The sequence below is a fragment of the Haliotis rufescens genome, unplaced genomic scaffold (genome assembly GCF_023055435.1).
Source record: "Haliotis rufescens isolate VD_foot unplaced genomic scaffold, xgHalRufe1.0.p SCAF_19, whole genome shotgun sequence".
NCBI lineage: Eukaryota > Metazoa > Mollusca > Gastropoda > Lepetellida > Haliotidae > Haliotis > Haliotis rufescens.
The window spans coordinates 19319229-19342483 of record NW_025963879.1 but is presented as its reverse complement, the minus strand read 5'-3'; the positions used below and the strand labels follow the sequence as shown (position 1 = coordinate 19342483).

At 39.0% G+C, this 23255-nt stretch overlaps 1 protein-coding gene across 2 annotated transcripts in view; it reads right to left on the bottom strand.

Moving 5' to 3' along the window:
* LOC124112213 (leucine-rich repeat and coiled-coil domain-containing protein 1-like) overlaps nt 1-23255 on the bottom strand; it is a 573474-nt gene that overhangs the window by 271137 nt on the left and 279082 nt on the right. For both annotated transcript variants that reach the window (XM_048398967.1, XM_048398966.1), the window contains exon 10: nt 22003-22108. In XM_048398967.1, the coding sequence (XP_048254924.1) occupies nt 22003-22108 (106 nt within the window). The remainder of the gene's footprint in view (nt 1-22002; nt 22109-23255) is intronic.

Here is a 23255-nt window from a genome sequence, read left to right as displayed (position 1 = left end):
ATAAGAAAATATTGGACTGCATGCCGCTCAATGTGAAGTGCAAAAAGTCAACAATAGCCGTTTCTGGTAGTTGCCGAGAAGTTTGGTGGAAACTTTTTAATACACGATATTTTCTTTTTGAGGTAATAAAACTACTAAAGGTTTTATATTGAGCAAGCTGAGCATTTATGCATGTCATATGTAATTTTAATGTTACGGAAAGCCTTGTTGGTAATTACATATGGCAAGTTTTGTTTGTGGGTGTCCTTATGCTATTCGCCTGTCGAATGGGTTCAACATCAGGTGCATGGGTAGTGGCATACTCTGTCAAATGGGTTCGACATTAGCGTTGAGAGTTTTAAGGGGCTCTTGTCCAGGTAGTGTTCACCTCAGACCTTGATTCTCTTCCCCATATTGGCACAATGAAAAAGGCTGCTGTGATAATAGCCACATACTCAATCACAACAAACACAGGAATGTTTTTTTTTTAAAAAGTTGAAACATATTTTTTCCTACATCAAATTGACCCGTGAAGATCCGGGGTAGAATAGGTCTTCAGCAATCCATGCTTGCCGTAAAAGGCGACTATGCTTGTTGTAAGAGGCGACTAACGGGATCGGGTGGTCAGGCATGCTGACTTGATTGATGCATGTCTTTGATCCCAATTGCATGGATCGATGCTCACAACATAAATCACTAGATTGTCTGGTCCAGACTTAATTATTTACAGACCGCCGTCATATATTTGGAATATTGCTGAGTGCAAAAACAAGAAACCAACCAACCTACATCAAATTAGCTTCATGTTAAAGTTGAGATACGTTTGTTTCTGGAACAAACAATATGTTTACCATTTCAGTCTTTCCCCAATGCAATGTGCAAAAAAGTTTCTAAAAGTACAAAACATTTAAGCCTGTAAACAGCTGCAATAGCTATAATAATATAATTGCTCATGATACATTTAGTGCACCATTGAGCTAAAATAATGTTGTGTTTCTGCTATCTCTGAAAAGATCATCAGAACAACTGAGGCAATTATGATAGATGTGAACTTCCTGCATCTTCTTCATGACTGTCTGAAATGTCATTTGTTATTTATTATGACAGAACCATTCAAGGTGGTCCTCATGAAGTTTAACATGAAATATCTACCTGATTCTACTGAAACAGTCAAACATAACATGTCATGTTCAAACATGGTGGAAAGTGAAAGGTGGGGGAACAGGAAATTTTTCAACTGTATATATTCCTGAAAAACCTTTCAGGAGAGAAAATTCCATTATCAATGTCATCTGTTTATTGGCAACCTGCAATAAGAAACACATCTTTGTTTTAGGGTTACTCTAAATCCTTGACACCAACAATTCAACAACATCAGCAAGTCTGAAAATTCAGTTTGTTTATTGATATTGTAAATAGAGAATTTCTGTGATTTTCAGTTGCACTCTCACAATGTGTACAATAGCTTGGACAAGAAATGTCCATTTGGAATGCAGTTTTCTGACGATATTCTCCAAGGTTCCTCTAAGATATTCTCCAAGGTTTCTCTAAACTATTCTCCAAGGCTTAACTAAGGTATTCTCCAAGGCTTTTCTGAACTATTCTCTAAGATTTCTCTGAGATATTCTCCAAGAGTAATGTAAAATATGCTCCACTTTTCCCCATGGTTTCTCTGAACTATTTTCCAAGGTTTAACTAAGGTATTCCCCCAGACTTTCTAAACTATTCTCCAAGGTTTCTCCAAGGTTCTCTGAGATTGTCCCCAAGTTTTTGCTCCAATATTCCCCAAGGTATCTCTAAACTATTCTCAAATATTCTCCAAGGTTTCTCTGAGAGATTCTCCAAGGTTGAACTAAGGTATTCCCATAAGGCTTTTCTGAACTATTCTCCAAGGTTTCTCTGAGAGATTCTCCAAGGTTGAACTAAGGTATTCCCATAAGGCTTTTCTGAACTATTCTCCAAGGTTTCTCTGAGATATTCTCCAAGGATTAACAAAGGTATTCCCCAAGGCTTCTCTGAACTATTCTCTAAGGTTTCTCCAAGGTTTGTCTCAAAGTTTGTTTAGCATCCATCTTTATACGACTTATAAACATGTACCCCCGATTTCATGGATCTTAAATATATCACCCAGTGAATCTTAGGAAAGAATCTTTTGATCTTCTTGCAGTGAGACCGACTCTGTGGTCTAGTCGATAGAGCATCTGCACAGAGAACAGAGGACTGGTTGTTTGAACCCAAGCCATATCTTACCATAAATATTGAAAAAGGGTACTTGTTTTTTGTCCTGGCTGGGGATAAAACAAGGACTGGCTTGAAGTCAGGAAACTGTGTGTGAGAGTGGTATCAATGTTTAACTGCAGCATGGAATCTCAGTGGGCTAGCATAATAAAACTGGCAATTAGTCCAGACTAGTACAAGCAGCCACACACTCTCTCTCATGCATGCACATCACTATATAAGTGCAATAATCTTGAATGTGACATTACACTCCATTTCACCTCACCTCACCTTCTTGCAGTGAAAATTTAATGATTGCAGAACCTTCAAGAATATTCTAAAAGAACATTGTAGTACTGTTTGCCATAACAAATGTCAAGAAATCCTTTTCAGTAATGGTAATTTGACATGCCATCAAAAGTATCACAAGAATTCAATTACAAAACTTTTGGAGTATTCTGACATTAGCCGAGTGAGTGACTTCACATCAACAGTCTTGCCGCATTATCCTATCTTTCAGTTGTCAATTTATCGCTCATATGTTGCTAGCATCTGTCAATGCAACCAATTAACCTGCCTTTGGGAGTACCTTTGAAGAAGACAAACTGATGGCAAAGATTGACTTAAATGAAAGAAAATTACAGTGAAACTTTTTTTAACTTTGGTGTTTAACTCCGCATTCGGAAATACTCCATCAAAATGATGGGGTCTAAATAATAAAATCTGGACCAAACAAACCAGTGATTGATATTATGAGCAATGATCCATGCTGTCAGGGTATGATGACACACAATCAAGTCACTGAGCCTGACCACCTGATCCACTTGGTACCACTCTTATCACAAGTATAGGTTGCTGAGGACTGTTCTACTGAACCTCACAACCCCATGGGGTGTTAACTCCAAGACCTTGTCACCAACCTGTGAAGATCCGGGGTAGAATAGGTCTTCAGCAACCCATGCTTGCCATAAAAGGCGACATTGCCATGCATGTCATGCATGCCATCCTAATTGTGTGAAATCACATCAATCACTGGATTGTCTGGTCCACAGTTGATTATTTACATAGCTGTAGTATTGCTGGGTGTTGTGTTAAACAACAAACAAACAAACAAACAAATCCAATGAACTCACACAAAGTGAAAGTCAATTCTTAAAACAATTTGAATAAGATTAATAAAATAGATTACACACATAAGTACAGATATACAGTAAACACTATAAGTCGTAGCATCCTGCTACAACGGATTTATCTTACCCACATGTTTAAAAAATTACATTGCAAAAGAATTCAAACAAATTCAAAATTGATAGAAAACAGCTGTTTGATTGAGCTGAGGTTAGCTTACGCTATGTCACGTGACTTCAATAGACTCAGAAAAAGCGTGCAGCCTTTTGCTAAGAAATCCACGTACAGCATGATTTGCTTGTGGCGGGGTATAAGAGATTTATTCCCCCACTGAAAAATTTATTCCCTCCAAGGCAGGTTACACAGTATTTTATCAAGATCACATGGACCAATCAGATCTCATCATTCTGAGATGGAGGTATGATAAAATTAATTACCAGGAAGAATAACAACAGGATAAGGTAGTTATGAGGAAGTGAAGACGTGTGATTGTGGGGGAAATAATGAAATGGGAGCCAGTGATCACCACAGGGATCACTGTATTAGAAGGGAGATTGTGTGAAGTTCACATTCAGAGTGAGTGAGTTATTGAGAGACTGGATAACATTTAGAGTCTTCCTTAATGAGAAAAAGCAACAGGGACCCTTCCCCAAAGCAATCTTAGTGCTAAGATGATTGTAACTCCCATATTTTGAAATAGGGAGCTAACATCCCTTCGTTGAACAGAGCCCATACATTCAACAGATACAAGGCTAATCTATTTTCTTTGATTATGTGTTTTTCATGATTTTTTACAATTCTTCTTCAACATTTATGATATATTTTTGTTCATCTTTTAAATATTTTGGGTTCAATGCAGAAGACAGCATTAGAGGGAATTAAAAATTCATTCTTCATTCCAAGCTGCACTTCTAACTTAAAATTAGATGTGGCAACCTGGCTTGAAAAACAGTGCCACCTTTCTCTCTTTTATGAAACGAAACTGACTGATGAATTTTCTAATAATATACTACTCAAAAGAAGTTAAAGAACACCAGATATATAATACACGATTTAGCAAATTGGTCATGGCATTATGTGTTATAACATTACTATCATCTAATGTTTGGCAACATGTTGCACCACGTCTGGGGTATTGCTGATCCTCCTGACACTTTCTGGAAACACTTCTGGTAGTCATGCAAATGAATTGAAAACATGAGCAAAACACAGGAATATTGTCGCCCAAACACAACGCTGCACCTGTCCTTAGCAACAACCAACACGATTTTCATGCTCAGCATATCAAAGTGGTGATGTTCATGGTGCACGTGCATGCTTTCCCTTTAAGAAGGCGATGACGATGATCGTGTTATCACACTTTCCAAAACCATGCCACAGAGACGACATCTGACTGATGTTGGTAGAGGACGAGCTATTGGTTGGCTCCAGGATGGCCTTTCTTTACGTGAAGTGGGCAGAAGATTGCAGGTGTCCCCCTCTGTCATTCACTACCTTTGGCATCGTTTTGCTGCCACTGGCAGAGTGCAAGAGTGACATCGTTCTGGATGGCCAAGGTGTACCTCACAACGTGATGACCGATACCTGGTTCTCCAAGCACTCAGGCAGCGTACATCAACAGCAAACAACCTCAGGTTACAGTTAAGGGCTGTCAATAACACTGTCGTTAGTGATCAGACAATGCGAAACCGTTTACGAGCTGCGCACTTGAGAAGTCGACGACAAGCAGTGAGACCACCTTTACGTCCAGTTCACAGAACAGCAAGTCTGGCTTGGTGTCGACAACATGTGCGTTGGAACAGACAGCAATGGTCTCGTGTACTGTTTACAGACGAGTCACGATTCTGTTTGCAGCTCAATGATGGAAGAATACGGGTGTGGCGTCGTACTGGAGAGAGATTCACTGATGCCACAGTACGTGAACATGTCCCTTTTGGTGGGGGATCAGTGATGGTATGGGGAGGATTCAGTTGGAATCACAGGACTCCTCTGTACCATATTGTCGGGAATCTGAATGCTGCCAGGTACCGTGATGAGATTCTTGAACCCCTGGTATTGCCCACACTTCATCAGATTGGTCAAGGTGCTATCCTTCAGGACGACAATGCAAGACCCCATCGCGCTCGGATTATCACTGACTATCACAGACAAAGGCAGATTACCGTTATGCAATGGCCTGCTTATTCGCCAGATCTGGCGCCCATTGAACATCTTTGGGATGCCTTGGGAAGAGCCGTTCAAGCTAACCACCCACCTCCTGTTAATCTTCAGCAACTGTTAGGATTTCTTCATCAGGAATGGCAAGCAATTCCACAGACAACACTGCAGCAGCTTGTCCGATCTATGCGTAGAAGATGTCAGAACTGTATTGCTTCCAGGGGTGGGCATACCCGATATTGAAGGAACAGGATTATCCTGAACGGTAGTGTGTGACTTTTGATTTATAGGGTACATGCAATTCATATTGATTTGCTCTGGTCAGCTGTATGCCAGCGTTTCTTTCGTCAATGAAATGTCATGATTAAATAATTATCTTTCCCAATCAGTGTTGTTCCTGTGGCCACGATTTATTTTTTGAGTGATTTTGATAACTTATTTGGGTGTTCTTTAACTTCTTTTGAGTAGTAATAATCGCAATTTGAAAGCAACTACAGTTAACATATAATGTAGTGAAGACAGATACTTGAAACAGAAATCATTGATATCGGTTCATTGATATTATTATCGTTGATCCAATTTTGTTGCTTCCAACTACAATTTCATTACTCATTCGTTTCATTAATGGAGGTACAAATGGGACAGCAGTGTCACAAGCTTTCTATTCTGTGTAAAATTAACAGAGTTACAAACATGCTCATCCCAATAACACAATACTGACACACTGATATTAAATCAGCACATTTGCTACAGGAAAACACATTAGTTCCCATATTTTAGATGAAAGCTCAGAAAAATAAATTTGATAACATATCAACCGTAGAAATAAACTGATGGTTTGATTTAATCGAAACATTTAATTGAGAGGTGGTGAGTATAAACTGATATGGAACTTAATTACTGTATTGTTAATGCAAGATGAATACAAGAATTCATGCATGAAATTCAAAACAGCGCCAGGTGAGGTGAGGTGAGGTGAGGTGAAATGGTGTTTAACGTCGCGTCCAAGATTATTGCGCTTATATAGCGACGTGCATGTACATGTGTGTGTTTGTGTGGCTGCTTGTACTAGTCCGGACTAATGCCGATTTATAGTGCTAGCACACTGAGATACCATGCCGCAGTTTAACATGAATACCCCACTCAGACACAGCATACTGACTCCGAGCTGACCAGTCCTTGTTTTAGCCCCTTAATGCCGAGCGCCAGACAGGGTAACAACAAGTACCATCTTTTAATGTCTTTTGGTATGACGCGGCCGGGGATTGAACCCTGGACCTTCCGCTCTCTGGGCAGACGCTCTACCACTAGACCACGGAGGCGGTCGTCAGCACCAGGGAATTATCAGTCTTGAATAGCCGCCAAAACAAATTCCATTGGGCATAAAAGGCAAAATAGTGATATAAATTATGTGAATGGATCACTGAAAATCAGTGATGACACCAGGTGTTCATGAAAAGGATAAACATGTCCTTTTTTTTCTGTTAGCACACACCATTCACACAATTTGCATAAAAAAGGCAGTGCCAGTGAGTTGGGTGTCAAAACTCCATCTAAGGTAAGGTGTGGTGAAATGGGGATTAACGTTGCGTCCAAGATTATTGCACTTATATAGCGATCTGTATGTAAGTGTGTGGCTTGTTCTCATCCAGACTAATGCCAATTTTATAGTGCCAGCCAAATGAGATACCATGACTCTGAGCTGACCAGTCCTTGTTTTAGCCCCTAATGCTAAAGGCAGGGTAACAACAAGTACCATCTTTCAAGTCTTTTGGTATGACGTCGCCGGGGATCAAACTCCGGACCTTCCCCTCGCCGGGCAGACACTCTACCACTAGACACGGAGGTGGTCTCCCTGTCAGGGACAGCATGGCACGTTGTAGATACATGAGTAATGATCCAACTCCTTAAAATCAGTCATGTCAGAACAACCTTTCACAAACTTTGACTGATCAATGGCATGACATAGAGGAAGGCGATATTAACCAATCAGAAAGCAGCTTTCTCAAGCTTTATAACACTTGTTTCCAGACTACACTGTGAAAAATATTTTGCCAAAGCTCCCAATTCAAAATTTGAAAACTGAACAAAAAATATTCCCCGTCCATCAAATGTTTATCCCATTGAAGCGAGAGACAGACGTTGATATTGAGGGATTCATACAGCACAAAACTGTCGTTTGGAATGTTTCATGTTAACCTTTTTGAGGTTGCATGATCAGAAAACACATCTAGGCATTTACTTTCGTGATCTCGTAAGTGATGTTCTGATTCGTCAGATGAAAGGTCGTTCTGACGTAACCTATAATGGGATGTCCTCAGTTCTTTGTGTCGCGGTATCAAGGGCTAAGAACTGACATTAATGAGATTGGAGTAATGATCTGCATTGATATCCAATGAGGATAAATGTCAAGCTACAAATAGTCATGAGTGACTCTGTCACAATACGCAACAGGCCCACAATTTGAGAAATGATGACTTTTAACGATTTGGTATGACGCGGCTAGGGATCGAACCCCGGACCTTCCGCTCTCCAGGCGGACGCTCTACCACTAGACCACGGAGGGGGTCCTGTGTAGGACATGGACATATGCTGGCTAAAAACTAAATGTTGCTATAAATACCCTCAGGCATTTGCAAGGGATTTAACATGAGAGATTGATAAAACTACAACTGAAAGTATAAACACATACTACTGAAGCTCTTTTAAATGATTTAAACTGATGCCAACTTTTTTGAGATAGTTGACACCTAGTAATAATGTTTCTAAACTTTCAAAATCTTGAACACATGTGGAAATGATAGCTAAAAGGGCCAAAATATAGCAAAGTGACTTTGGCCCTTTGAATTTTAAGTAGCTATATTTCAAAAACAGTCCAATGAAAACATCCAATATTTTGTTCTACAAGCAGACAAAAACTCATAGATGTCATTAATGCAATAATATGCAAAAAGGGCCAAAGTGCATTTTGGCCCCTTTTGGCTCTAAGCTCTTCAAATGATAAAGCCCATATATGTCCAAAACACAGCTCCAGAAAAAAGCTACAAAAATGAAAGCCTGACATAAATAGCATTTTTGTGGATTCCAGTAATTGATCTGAAATCTCTCGGTGAAAATCTTGAAGTGAAAATATCTTAAATTCAGATATGAATGATCCCCAAAATAGCCACTCTTTAAATTTAACCCAGTTTCCAAGGAAAAGGTTCTTCAACAACCATGCCTTTCACCGAGCTCAGGGAGGGAGAACATTCAGAGAAGTCACAGCCAGAAAATACATCTGTTCTTCACTTTGATGAAAAATAACAAGAACACTAACTGGCATGACAACTCGAGAGTCCACTGACACTAAGCACATATTTCTTAACTTATTTTTTTAATTTTCAGTGATCCACTCACATAATTTTCATTGCATTTTTGCCTTTTTACTCCCAAAGGAATCTGTTCTGTCAGATTATCCAGACTGGTTATTCTCTCAACTGAACAAGGTTGATGTTTGTGGGCTTAACTTACTAAACTCCATCATAAGCTCAGTAGCACTTATCAATTATGCGGGGCACGGGTGGCCCAGTTGTCTAAGGCTGTGCAGAGTTGCATCCCTTAGGCACGCCAGAAACCTATGATTGTGGGTTCGATTCCTGGTTCGCCCCCTGTTATGTTTCAATGGTTGTCAGCACCATACCCGTGCTCGTGGGTTTCACCGAAGTGGTAAACGTCTGAGACCTGAATCACTTCGGGCTTTCCTCACACATTAAGCTGACATGCCGTGATATAACTGTAATAATGTTAAAAGCGGTGTTAAACCCAACTCACTCACTCATTATCAATTATGCTGGGTCAACTACAATGAAATGTTTGGGCTGAGATCAGGGGTCCGGAAACCGTCATATGCGCCGGACATGTCCGATTGGGAATCTCAAATGTCCGTTTTAAAATATTGCTTACCGGACATTTTAAAAAGTATTGTCCGGACATTCTTAAATTTTGACCGGACATGATCAACAGTTAGGACTGAGCAGTTTCTGTCTGCAGTTGCAACACAATGAAGATTAACTACATTGACAAGCTTTGTTTGTTTTGATTGCTGTAAATACATCGTACCTACATGATAGTCCAATCGGTCAATCACTGTAATAGGCAATAAACTGAGTTGACACTGATTAATCGAGGATTAATTACTGAGAACATCTTGTTAATTTGAGTGAAAGGTGTTTACAACTGTACATTAATACCTTGCATCATCGATGTACCCCATTATCCTCACAATGCTATGATACGTAACCTCAGACAAGAAGCGAAAGCGTGACGACAGCCAGTCGACCGATGCAGATCAGTCGAGCGGATCTGCCAAACCCTCAAAGTCTGGACGATCATTTTGTAAGTCGTGGCTAACGACTTTCACTTGGTTGACATACAATGAGGATTTGCAGATTTTATTGTTTTCAGTAGCTAGTCGTATATTGAATCTTGATTGACCGCCATTTTGCTTTCTCGGACGATCGATATCCAATTTTTTTATGGTCAATAATTAAGTACAGATGAAAAAAGTATTCAAATAACTATTGCTATCAACGATATTTTAGTATTTGTGATTAAATTATCTGTCTTGTTTTTTAAAAAAAATTTAGTTTAAAAAAAAACTTTTCCCGTGAGGTCACGTGATAACCAAATATGGGATAATAGTCTCGATCCAAATGTTACAACGGGTACACTTGAGCAGACTCATAAATATAACTCATGAACATTAATTAGACCGTTCACTACGTTAACAGATCGTTATTATAACAGAAACAAATGTATGTTTTCCATATAAATCTAAAATGATATTAGATATTATTTGTTATTAATTGTCCGGTGAATTAAACAATTTAAATTGAAACAATTCATAATTCATCATATTATGAATACGTAAACTTGTAATGTGTGTGAAAAGTCGTACTAAAATAAGCTATTTGAAGGGGGCGTGGCCTAAATGCAAATGTCCGATTGGGATTTTAAATTTTCCGGACCCCTGGCTGAGATATTAAAACTGCCCCTGCTGTGTTTGCGAAATGAACATCTTTCCTAAACTTTTTTTTCTTTACGTATAAGCAGCTCAATCTCTGCACTTGTACACGAAAGACATAATTTAATTTAAAATCAGTAAAAGCACTATTATGTCAGTTGATGTTTTGGTCCTTCACCATGTCTGGTTTATTTACAGGCTGCAATCGCATGGCACGAGTACTTCTGTGTAGCATAGGCAACAAACAGGACAAACAAACACTTCCTTTTGTATCGAAAATGTGCTCGTGGCGCGTGCTACTGGTGGAGCAGGACATGCTTATCGTTTTCAAAAACACCTGGAGTCATTACGAATATTCATGAATCCAAATATATACTTTTCACAGCTGTTTTGCCTTTTACAATTTTATATTTACCAGTTGAGCGAACAAGTCAGTATCTTATTAATGGTATTTCACATGTGAAATGAATACAAGATCTAACAGCTGTGTACAATAGATAGAAGTATTTCTTGAAACGTTGGTACATTGCATCAAGATCTCTCTTTGGAAGTTTCTAGTGTCAAGTCAGTGCGATGTCACTTTGGAGGTGACCCGTAAAGATCCTGGGTAGAATAGGTCTTCAGCAACCCATGCTTGCCGTTAAAGGTGACTATGCTTGTCGTAAGAGGCGACTAACGGGATCCGGTGGTCAGACTCGCCGATTTGGTTGATGCATGTCATCGTATCCCAATTGCGTGGATCGATACTCATGATGTCAATCACTGGATTGTCTGGTCCAGACTTGATTATTTACAGACTGACGGAATATTGCTGAGTGCAGAGTTAAACAACACACAAACAAATGATTGTCAGGCTTGGTGATTTGGCTGACTGCAGATATAGTTGTTCATGCTCCCCTGGTTTCATTAGTCCAGTCTCAACTATTTACAGACTGACCACACTCCATCGCAGTGGTGACTCAGCATAACACCACTGCCACAGGCTAATTTGCATATCACGTCACCTGACTTTTCTCTTGTTTGTAAACAAACACGCTTTTTCAGAAATCAGTATAGAACGGACTAATGCAAGTATTTGGGGGCGCTTTACATATTGTTTTGCATAACTGTATAGATATGCTACTACAACTGCGACAGTGAGTTGGATGACAATATATATTTATGCATCAAAGTGACCGTGTCGCTAGCTCTCCGTTGGGCTTCGATGACAGCACGTGGAGCCGTACAACCAATGTAACCATAGGATAACTACGCAAAAACAAGTAGATTTTTACGTATTTGCATACTTTCTCAATGAAAATTAACCATTCTTTGACATTTGTTTATGAAAATGTGTAGACTTGTCAAACATGAAACGGATGAAAAGCATATGCAATATCTTGAATGGACTGTGAAAGATGTGACGAATCGTCACATGGCGCTGGCCTGTGGCAGAGGTACTATGCTAGCTGGCTGCCGGCCGCATGGAACTCTGGGTAGGAGAGTGCAGACTGACGTGACTGATGCTAACAACATTCAGTCACTCACTTGTTTTAAAAGACACATTAAAACAACAGAGTTCAAGATAACAAGGTCAGAAAACCTAGTGGATAAAGTGTTTGCTTGTCACATCAAAGGCCTGGGTTTGATTCCCTAATTAAGTACTATGTGTGAATCTCATTTCTGGTGTCCCTCATCATGATATTGCTTGAATATTGCTAAAAGTGGTGCAAAACCCACCAAACTCACTCACTCACAATAACAAGTTTCACAGTAATTGAACTAGTTATATTAGTATCAGTATTAATAACAAATAAATGAAAACAATTCCCGGTCCCATTTCACTTGAGATGTTTAATATAACAAGTCAACTTCAAGAATAATCAGTCTTAAATAGCTGCTGACAGCTAGACAGACCGCTGTCATATATAGCTGGAATATTGCTGAGTGCGGCGTTAAACAACAAACCAACCAACAAACTTTGGAGGTCGCTCTACAATTGTGACAATTATCGAACTAAATAATTGTTCACAATAATATTCCCGTATCAGGTAGGAGGTTGCACGTTTGACATTTGACAGATAGATATACCGTATGTGTTAATTCTGTCATTAGATCTTTGTCAACACTGATTTGATACAATTAAAGGCTTCAAGCTTTGTTGTATACACATTGTTTACTGACAACAGCAAACAGGACGTGTGTGTTGGATGTGTGAAAAGTCAATACTGATTGTGGAGTGCCAATAACATGATCAATTGGTCCTTTGTCCCACAATTTCTGTCTGAAATCCACAGCGACGGAAATACAGAATAGGCAGATTTTACTTGATGCTATATGAACCGTGGCAGCCATTACTTAAATCCGGTATTGACAGATAACTGAAAGTTTGTTTAAAACAGATCCCACTGGATGTCAATACATATTGCAGAATGAGGCAGAACTGCCTTAGAAATTGTATTCAGCCTTAGAATTGTTTTCAGCCTTGGAATTCTGTTCAGCCTAACAACTGTGTTCATTCGAGAATAGTGTTGAGTCTTAGAATTCTGTTTTGCCTAGGAATTCAGTTCAGCCTAAGAACAGCCTTAGAATTCTGTTTGGCCTTAAAACTGTGTTCAGCCTTAGAATTGTGTTGTGAAGCTGAAATCAATTCCTGCTGTTTTTACAGTTGTATTAACAAGTGTTGGAGACGGTGTGTACAAGTGATTGTGGAATAAACACGCTGAATGTGAAGCAAACATAAGCCTAGTTAGTTACAACATAGTTAATTGGCGATTAAATTACTCACCATTGTCTCTTATATGTTATTACTTCATAAATGAATTTTATTTTACGGGCACCAATTTGGTGTCGTACCGTGTAAACACAAAATGGCGACGTGTGCCGGAGTTACACACGCGACCTATCATTGTAGAAAAAAAACAACGCAAGATAAACATATTTTTATTGCATATATAAGGTTTGTGTGCGCACTTGTGATGTGTGCGAAATACGCACCAGTCGGAAAGCGCACGTTAAATCTCCAAAGCAACTAACTAACTAACTTGTGATGTCCGTGTGCGAAATACGCTACAGTCGGCAAGCGCACGTTAAATCTTCTACCGGTATATCAGTCAGACTTGTGATGTGTTTCACTCCAGGTCGCCTTATACACGGAGTATAGGATTTTGGGTTGATTTTTAAGGCGTGTACAGGGGGGTCGTCTCATACGTGGGGTCGCCTTATACACAGCGATATACGGTAAGCCTTTGAACTTTTTTCAGTCTTAGAATTGTGTTCAGCCTTTAAACTGTTTTCAGCCTTAGACCTGTAGTCAAATGCTGGTGAAATGAATTAACTTGCTTGGCAGTAAGATTATATGTAGTTTAAACATATATTATTAAACTTTAATTGAAAGGGATTGGTAAACAGGTCTAACTGGCTTATTTAAATACCGCTCCCTGTTACAGTAGAACACAGATATAACGAACTACAAGGGACCAGAGAAATCAGTATGCTATATCCGTTGGTCGTTATGTACGTTTTTGCTTGGAAACGTCCGCCATCTTGGATAAGATGAAACACAATACACGTAATTGCAGCATTGATTTGTATTAGTAGAGATCATTCAATTGATAACAATTTATAACATTCATTTGATAACATTAAATGCATAACATTTTCCGAAGATTGTTATCAAATACTTGTACAAAATGTAATCATTTTATGATTTACATACGAGATGTGTAGTCGGTGATTTTGCTTGGCCTCGTTTCGCTGACTGCATTTGTGAAACACTATACACGCTATACACGTCACTAATTAGTGATAGATGGGCTTGTCGGTGATCAGATATCAGTTCGCTGTCCCTGTTTGTTCGCTGTAGAGAGTTCGTTATATATATGTAAATTTTATATGATATTATATAGGAGATAAATCAGGGATTTTTTAACAGTTTGTTATATCCATTTGTTTGCTATATCCGTATTCTTTATATCCGTGTTCTACTGAAATTACATTTGTGTTGATATCAAAACTTGAAGGTCAAGAAGACCACTCATGTTATCAGGACTACTGTCAGATGCATATAAACTTAAATATATTCATACTCTATAAAATCATGGACAGACATAAGTATGCTGTGTTGACATCTCTTGTTAAATTCCTGTTACCATACAGGACTGTTTTCAAATGAAAACCCTATGTGAAGTCGTATGTTGTGCTTCTAATGATAAAATAAGTAGTGCAAGTGATGAAGAAGTGAAAACTCCAAACAGAAACCACACTGGCATGCTGCAATACTTGAAATGTTTCTTTCAACATTATGACTTTGAAGATCACTGCATCCATTTCTTTAACGAGCAGGGATGATTTGACAATATTGAGAACCATAATTAAATCAAAGTATAAATTTTTTTCAAAAGTATTCAAGGCCTTCTTAAAACCAGCGTACATGCTGGAAGAGTTAACATCATCTGGAAACAGATTCCAGAGGCAAAAGTCTTACAAAATATTTCTTGTAACTGCATACCGTTGCATGAATAAAGAGATAAAATTGTGATATAGAACTTAAATAAACTGAACTAGGTATGTGTGGGAGGCATTGGTGGGAGGCATTTGTGGTAGATTATGCAACCTAAGATACCCATTGCAAGCCGCTACTGTGTTATGCCAACACCCATATCAATTCAGAATGAATCCATTTGCAGATGGTATCAATGACAATTTCACTGTAACAAGTCCGGTATCAATAGAAAAATGACTGTAGTTGGTCTCCATTAACACATATATAAAATGAAAGGCAAATACTAACATCCCTCTCAATGGATTACAAAAAAATAATAATATCTGATTTTACAATGGTAAAAATGTTAAAGATAAAATGGAGCATTAAGGTTTTCGGCCTAAATGTATGGTAAGGAAAGTTACCTAGCAGGATGAGACAGGGTTGCACAGACAGCATGATGTTAAGTTATGGGCTTGAGGGCCAGGTCAGAACACAGATATTGTGTTGATTTACACGAACAGATAGCGGATATCAGTGGGAAATTTCAAACGTGCTTGTGTGCATTGTTCAAATGCCAAGTTTGATCATGAAGAGAAAAGCTTGACTGAATGTACATACACTATGATTTAAAGCATAGTAAAAACATTAAAAGAACTAGCAAAAACTTTGATGTTGATGATGAAGCAGACAAGTGACGATACATAGACTTATTAATTGATAGATGGATGCTTTTTGCAAAATCCTAGGCTACAGGCAAGAAACAAACAACAAAGACATTTCAGATTTCTTTGTGATTATGAAGCGTTCATGAAGCAGGCCTCGTCAGTCTTAAAGTTGAACATATTTAATCACATTCTTTTGTCGTGAAAATGTGACTTTGTAGTTGGTGGAATTACAAAAGTTTGAATTATTAGATTATTTTTTTCATCTTCTACAATCTAGGAACAAACCAAAAAAAAGCATTGTTTTAGTACAGGAAATGCTATGTTGAGCAAAAAATACAGAGTATCTATCTGTCTTAAGTGGATAATGGCGAACTCAACTTTCTAGAAGTTCATTCCTCTCATGCATGATGAGAAAGAAGAAACAAAACTTAGATGCAAGAATATAAGTCCACTGGGCAAATAGTATACCATGTACGCTGGCGATGTTTGGGTGTGGGTATACTCCAAGTCCTATTGTAAAAGGGTGATAGGATGGTCAACGGTCGGTGCTAACGCAGGAATGGTATAGTGTCCATGACCTAAGGTAGCAGTGGATTGGTTCTTAGCCACAAAGTCCAGTAGAGATGTAATGGAAGTCTAGTGGGGAACATGAGTAAAATGCGAATAGTCAAGAGCGTGGAGTTCAGAAACTCAAGCTGATTTAGCCATGGCCACTACAAAGGGAGCTTCGGGTGACTTTTGGAGCAACGTGGCATTGGTGAGGGGTTCATATGGATTGGCTTAGAGAGAGGACTAGACGACAGACAAGTTCCATTTCAAGAAGATCCGGGGAGTGTGAACATCGTCTGAGAGAAAAGATCGCATGAGCACATCTTCTAAGAGAAAAGATCGCATGAGCACATCTTCTAAGAGAAAAGATCGCATAAGCACATCTTCTGAGAGAAAAGATCGCATGAGCACATCTTCTAAGAGAAAAGATCGCATGAGCCTGTTCAGGACAGGATGATTCCCAATTGACAATACATCGCATAGTAGGACAGAATAACCTTCCATAGTTCCATGGTGGAATTTGTTATCCTGTCGTAGATGGAGCTAAAAATCACCTATCATGGGGACAGTGACAGTGCTATCAGCTAGGCCACGTCGGTTCCTCCACCGGATGAATTTGTCAGAATGGTTGTCATAAATGAGAAAGGAGGAAGGTCTTGCCACAGCTGAAGAGAGCCAGAGGCCAGCATCTTTTGCAAGATACTTTCCAGTCGGCGGGATGGAGGTGGGGAAGAGAGGCGTAGAACAGATTGACCTGGGTTGGTGCAGAAGATCTCTGCGAAGTGGTAGGTGGTGTGGATCGTCCATCAGTAGAGATAAGAGCCTGGGAAACAAGGTCCTGCTCAGGCAGACTGGAGCGATGAGGATGACCATGCAATCCGTCACCTCCAGCTTCTGAATCACTCTGTCCAGTGAGACCATGTTGGAATGCGTATGAGAAGAGACACGTCCAGTCCATTGAGAGCACTTCGATCTGGAGAGATATCAGGTCTGGTACCCAGGCTGACGTAAACCTGAAGCTGATGATTGATAAATGTCACAAAGAGAGTATACTGACTCTGAGTTGACCAGTCCTTGTCTTTGCCCCTTAATGCTGATCCCAAGACAGGGCAACAAGTACCATCGTCTAACATCTATTGGTATGATGTGTCCGGATATGAACACCCAACCTTCTGCTTTCCAGGAGGACACACAACCACTAGACCACGGAGGCGCTCCTAAAACCCCAAAGACTACTACACACCATAACCTCCATAACTGGTCAGAGTGAACCATTATATAGTAATAATCGGGTAACGATTTTCTGTGCCATTGTAAAAAAGTACCGTATTCGACGTAATAAGCGCCCCGCTCTAATAAGCGCCCACGGCAATATTTGCAAATAAACTGGCAAGTGAACAATCCCAATTAGCAACCCTTTCGATTGTCAATGTACACAAGAATTATTTATTCGCGTATAATATGCATTTGTGTGTTATATGCACCCTTAATTATGGGCAATTAATTCTGGTAAAACGTATCTGTCGTATATAAACATTTCAGGCTGTCAGCATAAACCACGAAAATTATCTTTCAACTTTGTTTTTTTTCACCAAAATAATATTCCAATAAGAGCCCCCCTATTTCTAACTTGAGAGCGCCCTGGGCGCTTAAAACGTCGAATACAGTATCTTTGTGCCAAATGTATATACAGTACGTAAGTGTTAACATGCCCGATCATTCCTTTATCTGTATGATGTTCTAACATAAGTATAAACACTTAAAAGTAGACAGGTGTCAACAATGATAGAGAGATAACTAGCAACAGGTCAGGTTAGAATTAGGTGAGGTGAAATTGGGTTTAACGTCGCGTCCAAGATTATTGCACTTATATAGCGACGTGCATGCACGTGTTTGTGTGTGTGTGGCTGCTTGTACTAGTCCGGACTGATGCCGATTTATAGTGCTAGCTCACTGAGATACCATGCCGCAGTTTAACATGAATACCCCACTCAGACACAGTATACTGACTCCGAGCCGACCAGTCCTTGTTTTAGCCCCTTAATGCCGAGCGCCAGACAGGGTAACAACAAGTACAATCTTTTAACGTCTTTTTGTATGATGCGGCCCGGGATCGAACCCTGGACCTTCCGCTCTCCGGGCGGACGCTCTACCACAAGACCACGGAGGCGGTCTAGGTTAGAATTATATGCTTGGTTACTGTTAATAGTGAATTTAGGGTTTCCATTTATTCAACAGTTTATCATGAGATGAAAGAAATGTTAGTGCAGAAACAGACCAGTATTTAACACTATATGCGTGATGCAATTACTTTACTCAAAACCACACAAAAAGGAACAAGAGTTTGCCACTAACGTGGCTATATCCCCTGCCCCTGTTGCAGAATTTATGACATAATTAAATCTAAACAAACCCTAACCTTTTTTAACCGAGGTGGAACTTGTCATGGAAATTGTAAAAAAAGAAGAGTTTGGAACCTAAGTCCATCTTGCTGCCATGGAAACGTAAAAAAATAAAAATATCTAAAATTTCTAAATAGCAAAAGGCACCAGTTCAGCATGTACCTGACAAACCTGCAAAGTTTGATGAAAAAATATTGAACGGTTTATGAGTTATGATCCGGAAACGAACCCTACCCTCGCAGAAACTAAGTCCATCTTGTTGCCATGGAAACGTAACAAAATAAAAATTTCTGAAATTTCTGAATAGCAAAAGGCACCAGTTCAGCATGTACCTGACAGACCTGCAAAGTTTGATGAAAAAATATTGAACGGTGTATGAGTTATGCTCCGGAAACGAAACGTGACAGACGGACGGATGGAGCCCGTTTCTATCTTTGTTGGGCGGGGGATAAAAATATATAGGGCTCTGTTTTACTATTTATTCCTAATTCTATTACATCAATAATTCATAGATCTATTGTCATAACTATCTTATTCACTGCATGTTTTATATTTACATGGCACAATAAGTTACAATTAGTGCTCGAACAATTGCCAAATACTCTAAAACACTTGATTGCGAACTATTAATGTACACTGAGAAAACATACATTGTAAATGCCAAAAGATGCTTGCCATTTTGAAATGATGTATCTAGGATCGAGCAGAAGATATACTGACAGTAGTGCTGGGAGTCTAACCCAAAAGAACCCTGAAAACAAAACAACTTTATCTCTTTTAACTGACACAGTTAAAGCTCAATTTTCCACTTCTCCTGGAAGCCATTATGAAACAGCTATCTTACACATAACTCTTTGTAGCTTGTATGTTTTATTTAAAAATTACCCATATTTTGTTGGAAAAAGTAGAATTTCCTGATTATGGGAAACATGAACTCCAGCAATCTAATATTGAAAGATGTTATATCCAATCATTTGTGGCATCAGATAAAGTCATGTTCAATTGTATGTGACAAAAAGTTGACATAAAGACACGTTAAGAATTAGGGGCTGCTTCGCAAACTCAAAACAATGGAACAATTGGTCTCAAGTCACCCATCAGAGCAGAGACAAACACATTATGCTCAATGAGGCCTTCAAAAAGAAATTTCCGGATACTGTGTCTTTATGAGTGTTCCGGTGATTGACCAGTTGGGCAGAAAGGATCAATATTCCTAAAACACACTGTGCAGAAACCAAATGTAAAATAAACAGTGCATGAGGCTGTGTAAAACTGCTCGTGAAAGTAACATTTACTTTTTACAATGGAAAAGTTCTGATTTTTGGTCTTTTCTTCAGAGGTAATAAAGTTTGTGTGTTTGTGTGTTTGTTTGTTTGTTGCTTAACACCACACTCATCAATATTCCAGCTATATGACAACAGTCTGTAAATAACCGAGTCTGGATCAGACAATCCAGTGATTGATATCATGTGCATCAATCAACTCAATTGGGATACGATGACATGCATCAACCTTGTCACCGAACATCACCCCTCAATCCACTGAGTCTCCTCTTGCGACCAGCAAAGGTTGACATGAACCAATTCCAGCTCACAATCCCCAAACTTGAAGAATAATTATGAATGTGAATAATTTCATCATCAGAATATTGTTAAGTAAATATCAGACAGCATCACATCATGAATAGGAGATTTTTTCGAGACTAAGGACCAGATCCCCAAAGTCGCCTCTTACGACAAGCATGGCTTGCTGAAGACCAATTCTAACCCAGATCTTCACGTGTTATTTTTTTTCCTCCCCAATGCAAAGACATTACTGTGAACACGGGTATGGTGCTGACAAACACAGAAATATAATCGGGGCAAACCTGGATTTGAACTCATGATAACAGGGACAAAACTCAGTGAATTGAAGTGCCTAGACTACCGTATATGACCGCAGATAAGCCGACCCCGTAGGTGAGCCGAGGTATTAACTTGACCATTGAAATATGAAAGAAAATGATATGACCCGCAGATAAGCCGAACCAGGAAGTGAAAGGCAAAGACACATTGTGAAGTCGGACTGCAAGAATGTGCCGGTACTGGCAGATATTCATTAATATAAGATGAAAAGCGTTGTAATTACATATTGAAAAAGTCATTATAATTTCTATTAAAGATTTAACAAACCAGTCATCCACTCCCCTAATGTGGAAGCTGTTTCTGTTGTCTTTTTTTAATCTCATAATGATTGTTATGTTGCCATCAACAACCAAGCGCCATTTTGTGAATCGGCGTATATAGAATTATGAACCCGTGAGAAAATGTCTCAGCTAGAGCAACGACTCGCAGTTTGAATGCAGCATCATAAGCATGGCGTTTTCGTTTCAAACTCATGATGAGAATGTCAGTCAGTAAAAATATACCAACTTTTATACCCGTATGCAGTAACTCACCAATTTGCTTCAATTTAACATCAAACATTGCCGCCACTGTTGAATGTTAATCCAGTTGAATTAAATAAACTATGAACACATTTAATGACAATTACTTACTCACAGGCTTCTCCACCTGTGCCCTCTCATGATGGAAAGAGGTCACAAAGCAGATGTTTACAAGTTTAGCATCATCAGTGTTCTCTTTGTGTGTATGAGGCTGAAACTGGTATCATTGTGAAACAAGTGGCGTCTCACAAACTTTGTGCTGAACCAGTGATAAGGAATAGAGGGCTCTTATTAGAATATTATTTTGGTGAAAAAAAACAGAGTTGAAAGATAAATTTCGTTGTTTATGCTGACAGCCTGACATGTTTATGTATGACAGATATATTTTTCCAGAATTAAATTCCCCATAATTAAGGGTGCATATAACACACGAGTGTGTATTATATGCGAATAAATAAGTCTTGTGTACATTGATCAATTGAAAGGGGTGCTAATTGGGATTGTTCGCAAGCCAATATATCAGCAAATATCGGCATGGGTGCTTATTAGAGCGGGGCGCTTATTACGTCGAATAGGGTAAATGTTCTTGCATCTCACTCACAGCTTTGGTATATACTTCCCAGGGAGCTGAGAATGAAACTTCAATGATGAGTATGATAATATGTCATGCCTTTAGATAACACTTGTGTGGGTTATGGCACTAAATAACTGTGTAGTTATCATCGTCACTGATCACGGACAGCTAGAAACAGCCAGCCAGTATGTGATCTTCAAACTGAGACATAAAGGACCTGTTTTCAGCAGGGCCAATCAGAGCTCCAGAGAAATCCAGGTATGCTGCCATGTGATAGATTTATGGAAATTCCTGAATCCATTTCTTCACTGAGAAATCATCCAGTATATATACGATAACACTGCTCACAAGTAAATCTGATGACACGCACATGTTCATTTTGAATGTAACAAATGTTAAAAAATGTCCTCAATATTTCAAATGAAAATGTTTGACTTACCACATAGGTAGTCTTGATATCCTCTCGGTATCTCTTCTCAGAACCAGCCTTGACCTGCAGTTGACGTTCACCTTCACCACTTCCCTCGTCACCATCTGGCGTATTGCTGTAACAGAGACAAGACAACATTAACAGATATCTCCTTGAAGAGACACATATCCCCTAAATAAATGACAACACTTTTGAAACAAGTTCAAACCTTTAATTTTCCCATGGAAAATACACTAACTGGCCACCAACAGTAGATATAACGCGCTTTATGTATGAAGTTAATTTTTCAACCATACCACTGAACATTCGCTGAAGACCACACCTTTGACTAAAGATAAGTACTTTGGTCCTCATCAAATGTTGAACAGTATATGCTGCTAGATGCAATGCTATTCAGCAGCCCATGCTTGCCGTAAAAGACGACTATGCTTGTCGTAAGAGGCGACTAACGGGATCAGGTGGTCAGGCTTGCTGACTTGGTTGATGCATGTCATCGTATCCCAATTGCGTAGATCGATGCTCATGATGTCAATCACTGGATTGTCTGGTCCAGACTCGATTATTTACAGACCGCCGCCGTATAGCTGTAATATTGCTGAGTGCAGCATTAAACAACAAATAAACAAACTGTAGCACAAAACTCAGTTGATTATGTGGTGTCATAACTTCTACGTGCATTAAGAATTGTGTGAGCTTGTACAATTTTTGTAGTCTTTTTCCCTTTAACACCTGTTGGGTCAACAGTTACATGTGAAATGAACTTCCTAAGTCCTGGATATCACCAAAATATAAATGTTGATATTCATGTTTGATGTCATATAAAAATCTTAATTCCTTAAGTAAGAGGTAACATACAGGACTGCATATTGCCATCTCACAAAATAAAATTTTCACACTTCAAGTCAGTAAATAACAGTTTCTTTGCCCTGCTTTTACGCTGGGAATGAATAACATCTCTATTGAAGGTAAAACCATAAAGATTATAAATACAAGCAAGATAGCAGCAGATTAAAATAATTCCTGGAAAGCTTTTGATGTTGGTGAGGTGAATTAGGGTTTAATATCTGTTCAAGATTATTGCACTCATATAGCGTCATGCATGCACAGTGTGTGTGTGTGTATGTGTGTGTGTGTGTGTGTGTGTGCTATTTCAGACTTATGCCAGCTTTATAGTGCAATTCAATTGAGATACCATGCTGCAGTTTAACATATTACAACAGCAATGTTTTAACCAGTAGCTCTTAGATAAGCGTGCAAAGTTT